Source organism: Macrobrachium rosenbergii, chromosome 9, assembly GCF_040412425.1.
Source record: "Macrobrachium rosenbergii isolate ZJJX-2024 chromosome 9, ASM4041242v1, whole genome shotgun sequence".
NCBI lineage: Eukaryota > Metazoa > Arthropoda > Malacostraca > Decapoda > Palaemonidae > Macrobrachium > Macrobrachium rosenbergii.
Window position 1 is genome coordinate 8,470,634 of NC_089749.1, and position 12,028 is coordinate 8,482,661.

At 35.8% G+C, this 12,028-nt stretch overlaps 1 protein-coding gene across 1 annotated transcript in view; it reads left to right on the top strand.

The window, feature by feature from the left end:
- Window positions 1-644: 644 nt before the first annotated feature.
- LOC136842154 (brain acid soluble protein 1-like) overlaps window positions 645-12,028 on the top strand; it is a 60,584-nt gene continuing 49,200 nt past the window's right edge. The window contains exons 1-2 of the mRNA XM_067109514.1: window positions 645-752; window positions 7,806-7,869. Coding sequence (XP_066965615.1) covers window positions 645-752; window positions 7,806-7,869 — 172 coding nt within the window. The remainder of the gene's footprint in view (window positions 753-7,805; window positions 7,870-12,028) is intronic.

Here is a 12,028-nt window from a genome sequence, read left to right on the forward strand (position 1 = left end):
CAGTCAGTCATCAAACATACCAAATTGCAGCCCTCAGCCTCTTCAGTAATTTTTATTTTATTAAGGTTAAGAGTGAGACATAATCGTGCATCTGGCAACGATATAGGACAGGCCACCACCGACCCGTGGTTAAAGTTTCATGGGCCGCGGCTCATACGGCATTATACCGAGACCACCGAAAGAGAGATCTATTTTCGGTGGCCTGGATTATACGATGTACAGAAAACTCGACTGCGCCGAAGAAACGAATATTGGCAGCGACAAATATGATTCACAAAAAGAAAAAAAAGTTCAGAATGAAACACAGGCCAGAAAGTAACCAGAGAAACGTAACAGACAGGAACAGAAGGAACACCACTGGCCAGAAAGTAACTGACAGAAAGGAACAGAAAGCAACAGAATGCAACGGAAACAGCGAAAGTACTCAGCTGCTGTTGTCGCAACCTTCCTTCCCCTGATCCCAGATTTTAAGAAGAAGAAGAAGAAGAAGAAGAAGAAGAAGAAGACTATAATGGCGACCAGGACTTGATAGCTTCTCCAATGCATTTTAAAAAAAGAAGAGAGAGAGGAGAGAAAGAGAGAGGAGAGAGAGAGAGAGAGAGAGAGAGATAGAGAGAGAGAGATGCAAAGTAATTTCACCCGAAATGACGTCGGTTCCACCTCCGGTCGAAGGCGCAGAAGGAGGAGGAGGAGGAGGAGGAGGAGGAGGAGGAGGAGGAGGAGGAGGAGGAGGAGGAGGTCTCCGTCAGGAAGTGAGGCGTTTAACCCCTGGAAGAGAACAACTAGCCTGTTCTTTCTTTTGTTTTTCCTCCCCCTGGGGAGACAGGGGGAGAGGAGCCTGGGGGGCTGGCTTTTTTTTTGGGGTATGAAGGGTGATCTGGTCTCACGAAGAGATGAGGAAATGATGATTTAAAGTAAGAGAAGAATGATGAGGTAGGAAAGAGCGAGATAATATTCAGCAAGATGATTGATAATAATATCTAATAAAAAATAACACACATGCGCATATATATACATATATATATATATATATGTGTGTGTGTGTGTGTGTGTGTGTGTGATTTGGGATCCAACACCCAATTTTAAAATTTGATTGAAACAAAAGAACAAATGACCAGGTCGAAACAAAATTAAACAAAAGTTTAATTGCTGTGCTTCGGAGAGAGAGAGAGAGAGAGAGAGAGAGAGAGAGAGAGAGAGAGAGAGAGAGAGAGAGAGACAGAGAGAGAACCTCTGCTGAATTTGAAACATGCAACGTAGAACAAATAATTTTAGAAAATCTCTTAGTGCATTCTGGAGAGAGAGAGAGAGAGAGAGAGAGAGAGAGAGAGAGAGAGAGAGACCTTTCTCTGCTTGTGGATCTGAAACATGCAACGTAGAACAAATAATTTTAGAAAATCTCTAATTACTGTGTTCTGGAGAGAGAGAGAGAGAGAGAGAGAGAGAGAGAGAGAGAGAGAGAGAGAGAGAGAGAGAGAGAGTCCTTCTTCCGGGGTTCATCTCCTCAAACGCAATGGAAGGATTCCTTTTATACTGGCTTCCGCCATCCTACGACTTTAAAAGAATCCTTCTGTGCATTAATGATTATACATAGTCGACATTTTTTATATAAAAAATGAGGGAAAAAAATTCTCTCACAGTAATTCTCTCACAGTTTATGACTTATTTCTATTTTTTTTATAATTGCCTGCCTTTCATTCTGACTTACAATATGAGAGAAATTGTGAAGAAAGAGAGAATAAATTCTCTCAGTAATCTCCTATGGTTGTTACTCGCCTTATAATATTTTACTTTAATTTTTAGTTTGCTGTAAATGAAAACTATTGTGCCGGCTTTGTCTGTCCGTCAATACTTTTTTCTGTCCGCCCTCAATCTTAAAAACTACTGAGGCTAGAGGGCTGCAAATTAGTATGTTGATCATCCACCCTCCAATCATCAAACATACCAAATTGCAGCCCTCTCGCCTCAATAGTTTTTATTTTATTTACGGTTAAAATTAGGCATAATCGTGCGTCTGGCAACGATATAGGCCAGGCCACCACCGGCCCGTGATTAAAGTTTCATAGGCCTCGGCTCACACAGCAGTATCCCTACACCACCGAAAGATAGATCTATTTTCGGTGGCCTTGAATATACGCCGTAGCGGCTATACAGAAAACTCGATTGCGCCGAAGAAACTCGCATTTTTTACTTTTTTATTTTATTGGCTGTCTCTCATCTTGGCTTGAAGTATGAGAGAAATTGTAGAAAAAAAGAGAGAAAGAATTATCTCTCGGTAATTCTGCGATGCTCATTCCTCCGTGTATAAGATTGTGACTTTAATTTCTACTTATCTTAATTGGCTTTCTCTCATCTTGACTTAGAATATGAGAGAAATTCTACTTATTTATTGATCATATTAACAAGAGATAGATTTCTGCCAAATTATTCTTCAGAAGAAAACTCAATACAGAAATTATATTCAGCACAACTCGACTGATTGGGACAACATTTAGGGATAAATAATAGTGCTCTCTAACGATTATCTCTTGAGAGAGAGAGAGAGAGAGAGAGGAGAGAGAGAGAGAGAGAGAGAGAGAGAGAGAGAGAGAGAGAGGATAGCTTACGTTGAAGATGTAGGAAAAAGAAGGACAAGACACATTTGGAAAAAAATAAATAAGTGGATAAAGATGATTTTCCAAGAGAGAGAGAGAGAGAGAGAGAGATAGAGAGAATCATGGTCAGGAAAACTCCAGGGCAGTTGGGTGCTTTGTATTGATCTGATTTTTTTATTAATTTCCTGTCCTTGGGTTTCCTATACATAGCAACATGTCTCTCTCTGTCTCTCTCTCTTCAAAATCCTCTCCCTCAAATTCACCTCATTCAGTCCTACAAGTCTTGGTCCCTATTTTTATTTTTTCTTTTATTTTCCAGATTCTCTCTCTCTCTCTCTCTCTCTCTCTCTCTCTCTCTCTCTCTCTCTCTCTCTCTTTGCAAAAATCACCTCGCTCATCATTCAAACAATCTTTTTATCCTTGGTTTCTTCCACCTGTAATGTGTGTTACATATCTCTCTCTCTCTCTCTTTATCTTTTCTCTCTTTCTCTCTCTAAATATCTCTTTCTCTCTCTCTCTCTAAATCTCTCTTTCTCTCTCAATCTCTCTCTCTCTCTCCTTATCAAAATCATCTCTTTCCGTTATCTCTCTCTCTTTCCTCCTCTTCTCTCTCTCTGTCTCTTTCTTCCACCTGTAATCCATCTCATAATCTCTCTCTCTCTCCTCTTTATCTCTTTTTCTCTCTGTCTCTCTCTCTCTCTCTCTCTTTCTCAATCTCTCTCTCTCTCTCTCTCTCTCTCTCTCTCTCTCTCTCTCCCTCAATCTCTCGCTATCTCTCTCTCCTTATCCATCTCTCTGTCTTTATCTCTTTCTCGTTATCTCTCTCTCTCTCTCTCTCTCTCTCTCTCTCTGTCTCTCTCCCTCAATCTCTCGCTATCTCTCTCTCTCCTTATCCATCTCTGTGTCTTTATCTCTTCCTCGTCCTCTCCTAATCCCCTCAACACAAGCCTGCCTCTTTGTCTCCTTTCTTCTTCGACGCGTCTCAATGTATCTAATTTCATCCGAGGCTTCCCCCTTTCCTCCCCCTTCCCTTAACCACTAACCAACCTAGCCCCTTTTCAACCCCGCCAACCCCTTAACACCCCAAAACCAAGTCCACGGCGTAGAACTCGCCCCCTTTGTAAAAGACGCTTCCTTGATTAAGACCAATTGACGTCGGAAGAACCTGGGCGTGGGGTTTTTTTTCCTTTCTTTCTTTTTGGTAATTCCTCCCTTCCTCCCTCCCTTCCACAACCGTGCCCCCTTTCTGAGAAGAGGAGGAAGAGGAGGAGGAGGAGGAAGATAGAAGTGTGTTGGTGTTACAATAGATGAGGAGGAGGAAGAGGAGGGAGGAGGAGGAAGGAGGAAGGAGGAGAAGGAGGAGGAAGGAGGAAGGAATAAGAAGGAGGAGGAGGAAGGAGGAAGAACGAGGAGGAGGAAGGAGAGAAGGAGGAGAAGGAGGAGAGGAGGAAGGAAGGAAGGAGGAGGAAGGGGGAAGGAGGAGGGAGGAGGAGGAGGAAGGGAGGAGGAAGGAGGAAGGAATGAGGAGGAGGAGGAAGGAGGAAGAACGAGGAGGAGGAAGGGAGGAAGGGAAGGATGAGGAGGGAAGAGGAGGAGGATAGGAAGGAGGAGGAGGTGGAAGGAGGGAGGAGAAAGAAGGAAGGAAGGAAGGAAGGAGGAGGAGGAGGAGGAGGAGGAGGAGGAGGAGGAGGAGGAGGAGGAGGAGGAGGAGGAGCAGAGAAACGTGTTGATGCTACAATAGAGATGGAGAGATGCAAAGGCAAAATCAAGTCAGTGACTAACGAGAAGAAGAAGAAGAAGAAGAAGAAAAGAAGAAGAAGAAGAAGGAAAGAAGAAGTGGAGGGGTGGAGGAGGAGCCCTTCTTTCCCGGGGGATTTATAATAAGATAATGAGGACTGTCTGCGGAATAATGTGAGGAAAGATGTCGCGGGCGGGGAGGGAGGAGGAGGAGGAGGAGGAGGAGGAGGAGGAGGAGGAGGAGGAGGAGGAGGAGGAGGAGGAGGAGGAAGGAAACCCGGTCCTAATTTTATCTGTGGAGTCGTCCGGGATAGATGGACGTTTTGAAGAGGATAATAGCATTTAACATCTGTAATTAAATTGACCTTCCTTTTTTTTTTGGAGGGGGGGAGGGGGGAGGGGTCACCTGGCGTTGGAGGCGTTGGAGGTGATGATAATGAAGACGGTGAAATGATGATGATGATGATGTTGATGATGAATTGAGAGATGATGTCTGTGATGGTGATGTTGAATTGATGAACTGAACATCACTATTTGTTCAATGATTCACCACAAAAGTTTACAGAGGTATCGATGATGAACTGAATATGATGAAAATGATGAAGGATGAAGATGATTGAGATGAATGATGAATTGAGGGATTCTGGAAAGTTACCATGGTCTTGATGATATTGGTGATGAGTTGAATATCATAATTTCTTGAATTATGATCTGACAAATTTCTTGTTAAATGATTCAATATCATCATTTAAGGTTACTGATACTGATGATGAATTGAATATCATAATTTCTTGAGTTATGATGAACATCATTTCTTGAATACCAACTGAATAATTCTTTGTTGAATTATGATGAACTGAATATCATCATTTCTTGAATTATGATGAACTGAATATCATCATTTCTTGAATTATGATGAACTGAATATCATCATTTCTTGAATTATGATGAATTGAATATCATAATTTCTTGACTGATTCCACAAAGGTGTCTTGAACTTTCACAACTTTAAAAAAACCTTCATCACTTCAATGTTATAATCGTCAAGAAAAGTTTTTAAACCTTCACAATTTTGAAAAACCTCTGAAAAAAAACCTTCACTACTTTTATGCAACAATCACCAAAACAACAAGTGTCTCAAACCTTCACAACTTTGAAAGAGTCATTCGTTCCTTTTTGCAATAACTTCAAGAGAAGTGTCTGAAACCACACAACTTTAAAAAAAAACCTTCCATTACTTCTAACTTATAAATGTCAAGAAAGTGTCAGAACCCTTCACACGGCTTTAAAAAAACCTAAAAAAAAAAAAACTCATTACTTCTATGCAACAAGCACCAAAAAAAAAAGTTCCTGAACCCCTCACAACTTTGGAAAAAAACCCTTCATTCCTTTATGCAACAAACCATCAAGACACAACTTTAAAATAAAAAAAAAAAACCCTTACATTACCCCTTCGCAACAACCCATCCCGATCTGCTAATTACAAAAAAGAAAAACCCGCAAATGATTAAATTTTCGACGACACTCATCCTGACCCCGGAATCAAACGAAGACAAGTTCAGAATCTGAAATCAGGAAATCACATCACAAGAAACTGCGACAAAAACCTTCGCCAATCACGACGCCAAAGTGAGTTAATTTGACGGATCAATGACGAATTAACCCCTGGAAATTTATCGGGGGCGCGTGGTAGGGGGGCAGGGGACCTTTCCGGACCTTTATCATAAAGGGTGTGAGTGATGAGCAATGATCTCGTTACCCCTCTCTCTCTCTCTCTCTCTCTCTCTCTCTCTCTCTCTCTCTCTCTCTCTCTCTCTCTCTCTCTCTCTCTCTCTCTCTCTCTCTGTTTCTGTTCACCCAGATGGAAGCCATACACACACACACACACACACACATATATATATATATATATATATATATATATATATATATATATATATATATATATATATATATATATATATATATATATATGGGTATTCAGTCGTTTAATGAATGATATTGTGTGGATATTAATCACTCTCGACCTCCTTCTCTTTCAATGCTAAGACCATACAAACCACAAAAAGGGAATGATGGAACGGATGGAGAGAGAGAGAGAGAGAGAGAGAGAGAGAGAGAAAGAAGAAAGAGAGAGAGAGAGAAACATACACAAAAAGAACATGGCAGATATATAATCTAAAGCAATGGACAAAAATTTTATGATCTAATGACCCATCAATTAGATAAAAGAGCCCTTATTTTGAGAGAAGACCTGCAATTCTTGTAAAAAATGCAAAATTTTCATATTTAAAAACTACAGAGAGAAGAAGAGAGAGAGATAAGATATATTGTCTGCAACACACAAAATAACATGCATGCTCCCATCAATTAAGATAAAAATATATTTTACTTCTAATTCTTCAAGCCAAAATTTTCATTTATATATTATAAAATCATATATATATATATATATATATATATATATATATATATATATATATATATATATATATATATATATATATATATGCTATATGCAACTCTACTGTCTAAAGCCAATTCAAGTGAGGTCAGGAAGCCATTACTCTCGGGAAATTTTATAGTCATCGATCTACAAGGATCTATGAGACTGCACTTCGAATGAATGGCCAACTCCATTTTTTTTCCTGTCGTGAACGAATCGATGACAGGATAGAAAATAATATTGTTTTAATACAAGAGATGATTTTAATCAGTTTCTACTCAGCTTTTCTGATGGATAATTGTTTAAGGAGAATATTTATTTTCAGTTTGACTGATGTAATCAGTTCGGAAGCCGGTGATAGTGAAAAATGACATTGTTCTATCGCCAGATGTAACTCAAACCAGTTTCCAGTTAATTTTTCTTGTGAATAAGTTATTGCGGAAAATATTTACCTTCATTCTGACTGATATAACCAGTTTTCTAAGCCACTGGTTTCGATAACAGGATAAAAAAAAAATTAAAGTAAAAAATGCGCCGAAGTTTCTTCGGTGCAATCGAGTTTTCTGTATAGCATATAATCAAGGCCACCGAAAATAGATCTATCTTTCCGTGGTCTCGGTATAATGCTGTATGAGCCGCGGCCCATAAACTTTAACCACAGCTCGGTGGTGGCCTATCCTATATCATTGCCAGATACACGTTTATGGCTAACTTTAACCCTAAATAAAATAAAAACCTCTGAGGCTAGAGGGCTGCAATTTGGTATGTTTGGTGACTGGTGGGTGGATGATCAACATAGCAATTTGCATGCCTCTAACCTCAGCAGTTTTTAAGATCTGTGGGCGGACAGAAAAAGTGAGGACAGAAAAAAGTGCGGACGGACCGACAAAGCCGGCACAATAGTTTTCTTTCCAGAAATCTAATAAGATTATTTTACTGCTAGATGTAATTAACCAATGAATAACTATTATAGGACAATACTTATTTTCAGTCTGACTGATATAACCAGTTTTCTGGGCCACTGGCAGTGTGGGTTCATCGTCAAAACCAGGACACGGACCCATCTTATCAGATGGCGTGAGTACCATAATGGTAAGAACATCCATAAAGGGACTTTACGATCATTAGTTCGGCTACAGATAATCTGTAATGTGGAGGAGTGTGCTTAAGGGTACTTCATCTTTTCCCCTTTGTATGTGCATGTTTGTGTATGTTGACAGACATGCACATACATTAGTTTTATGGTCTTTCTGTATGTGTAGCTATGTGTGTTTGTATTTAGACAAATATAAACAAAGTGTATGTGTGGAGAAGTGTGCTTAAAGGTATTTCATCTTTCCTCCTTTGTATGTGCATGTTTGTGTATGTGCACAAACATGCACATACATTAGTTTTATGGTGGGTTTGTATGTGTAACTGTGAGTGCTTGTATTTACACAAATACGTATAAATTGTGTAATATCTTGTGTGATTTACTGGATTCAAAATGTGTGTACCATTTCTTGAGTGATGTAATCTATTGTATGTGTACTTATGAATGTTTAAATTTACGTAAACATAAACAAACTGTAGATTATCTTGTGATTGTTTTTGTATGTGTACTTAGGATTGTAAGTATTTAAACAAACACGTATAAACTGTATTTACACAAATATGTATAAATTGCGTAATGCCTTGTGATTTATTGAATCCAGAGTATATGTACTATTTCTTGAGTGATATAATCTTGTGTGGAAGTACTGATGAATATTTAAAATTATAAACAAATTATGTCATGTGTTTTAATATTTAAAATTATAAACAAATTATGTCATGTGTTTCTGAGTCTAAAATGTATGTACTATGTCTTGACTGATGTAATCTAAATGTATATGTACTTAAGAATGTTTAAATTTGCACAAACATAAACAAACAGTGATGTAATCTTATGTATATATACTTAAGAATGTTTAAACATATAAACAAAATTAATATCACGTGTTTCATGAATCTAAGATGTATTTACTATTTCAAGAGTGATAATCTAAACGTTTTCTTGTCGTGATGTAATCTAAATGTATAAGTAATGCAATTTAAATGTATTCTTGAGTGATGTAACCTACACGTATGAGTGATGTAATCTAAATGTATTCTTGAGTGATGCAATCTATATGTATAAGTGATGTAATCTAAATGTATTCTCGATTGATGTAATCTACATGTATAAGTGATGCAATCTAAATGTATTCTTGAGTGATGTAATCTATGTATAACTGATGTAATCTAAAGGTATTATTGAGTGATGTAATCTAAACGTATTCTTGAGTGATGTAATCTAAACGTATTCTTGAGTGATGTAATCTAAATGTATTCTTGAGTGATGTAACCTAAATGTATAAGTGATGTACTCTAAATGTATCAGTGATGTAATCTAAATGTATAAGTGATGTAATCTCAATGTATTCTAGAATCATGTAATCTAAATTTAAAAGTGATGTAATCTAAACGTATTCTTGATTGATGTAATCTAAATGTATATGTTCTTATCTAAATGTATTCTTGAGTGATGTAATCTAAATGTATATGTACTTATGAAAGTTTAAATTAACAGAAACATAAACAAACAGTACACCATCTTGGGACTCCCTGGGTCCAGAGTTTATGGTCCATTTCTTGAGAGAGGTAATCTTATCTTAATGACCTCTATAAAAGTTTTCTAACACAAAAGAGAAAAGAAGAAGAAGAAGAAGAAGCTTCAAGATGCCAAATGTGATGATAAAAAAAAATTGAAAATTAAACATGAAGGTATTATTATTATTATATTATTATTATGTTATTAATGTATTGTGTGTATGTGTTATGTATTATTATATTCAGAAGATGAACCTTATTCATAAACAAATCACCCACAGGGGCCACTGACTCAGAAATTCAAGCTTCAAAAATATATATATATATATATATATATATATATATATATATATATATATATATATATATATATATATATATACATATATATATATATACATATATGTATATATACATATACATACACACACATCCTATTAATAAATGTCTAGAATTCCCCGTCACTAAACAAAAACATTCCCAAAATGTCCGTCACCTGGAATGAGGTCAGTCATTATTAGATACACTTTCCTGCATGTCTGTACGTCGCATTTAGTTAATTGAAGAGCAAAAAAATAAAAAAAAAAAAAAATAAAAAAAAAAAAAATGGCGTCTCCCTAGCGAGCAGAACTGGGGAAATTCATTCTTCGTTAACCTATGGCAAATAAGAATCTCTTTACGATTATATCATTTTTTTAAAGGTAACTTTTTTGGGGGGGAACGTGACCTCTCAAAAATTTTTAATCTTCCCAAATTCAGAAATTTTTAATTTTTAGATGAACTGAATTATACGATTATAAAGAACGGGATTAATGTTTTCTTAATGTTTCAGAAATTTTTAATTTTAGATGAACTGAATTATACGATTATAAAGAACGGGATTAATGTTTTATTAATGTTTTAGAAATTTTTAATTTTTAGATGAATTGAATTATACGATTATAAAGAACGAGATTAATGTTTTATTAATGTTTTAGAAGTTTGTAATTTTTAGATGAATTGAATTATATGAATATATTGTTAATCTACAAAACGAGTAACGAGGTAAGCCTATACAAAATAAAATATATGATAAAGTATCTTAACCCTTAATAACCTATTCTAATTGAGTATAGTTTTATAACCCACAATAACCCCCACTCCCACCCCCACACAAAAAAAGTCTAGACTCTTAATTCAATTAATTATTTAATATAATACATTCATATATAAATATTAAAATAGCAGCGAGTTGCCTAAACCACATAACTGCTACCCTGACCATATTCCCTGCCATTATTGTGAGAATGGGATATCCCTCGGGTGTACCTTGTCAGGCTAACGTCACTCAGAGAGATATACAATTGTAATAATATTCTCCTCTCTCTCTCTCTCTCTCTCTCTCTCTCTCTCTCTCTCTCTCTCTCTCTCTCTCTCTCTCTCTCTCTCAGCAGGAAAGAATGTGAGAATTATGCATACATCTTCACCAAATGAAAACCTGGTTTTATTCTCTCTCTCTCTCTCTCTCTCTCTCTCTCTCTCTCTCTCTCTCTCTCTCTCTCTCTCTCTCTCTCCTTAGGACGCTTACTCTTTATAATTACAGTTAATAATCAGATACAATATAAAGCAGAAAAAATTTTAGAAGGTGCATAACTTCTTCACAACTATCAATTTATCCTACCAAGTGCCAGATAATTATCAATCAATAAATCAATCTGTACTTGCACACACACACACACACACACACACACACATATATATATATATATATATATATATATATATATATATATATATATATATATATGTGTGTATATATATATATGTGTATGTGTGTATATATAATAATATATATATGTATATATATATATATATATATATATATATATAAATATGTACGTATATATACATATATGTATACATTTTACAACATCCTAGTGAAAGATAAGCAATGCATTGTTTAATAAATGTGAAATTATATTTTATAAAGGTATGAATATTTATGCAATATTCTCTGTCAAGTCTTTTGCAAAGACATGCATACGTAAAAATTTTATCTAATGTATAAGGCTCATAGCTGGAATAAAGGATTCAATTTAATTCAATTCAATCTAATTCAATTCAATTAAGCCCCTTTGCTTAACACATTACTGATACGTTTGTATTAAATATTCTATATATAATTTATATGCAGACATGTAATGAATATTGCATTAATTTTATAAGCAAACATTGAAATATCATTTACATTTTTAAAAAAAACATACATTAGTAAATTGGTTAATATATTGATAAAAATGAACAGGTATTTTCCGCGTGAATTTGAAAGAAGCAACAGAAAATGAAAAAAAAATGATAAATTAGTAAATTGATAAATATATAAAAATGAACAGGTAATTACACCATACATTTGGAAGAAATTACAGAGGATAACAGGAAATGCAGAAAGAAGAGATATAATTTATTAGACGATGAAAAAATGATAAATTAATCAACAGAACTGATAAATGAATTAGAATAGCAAAAAGACAAATTAATAAACTGATAAACATATAAAAATGAACAGGTAACTATAATACCTGACAATCTCATTCAGGGGGAGTTAAAATCCTCTCTCTCTCTCTCTCTCTCTCTCTCTCTCTCTCCTCTCTCTCTCTCTCTC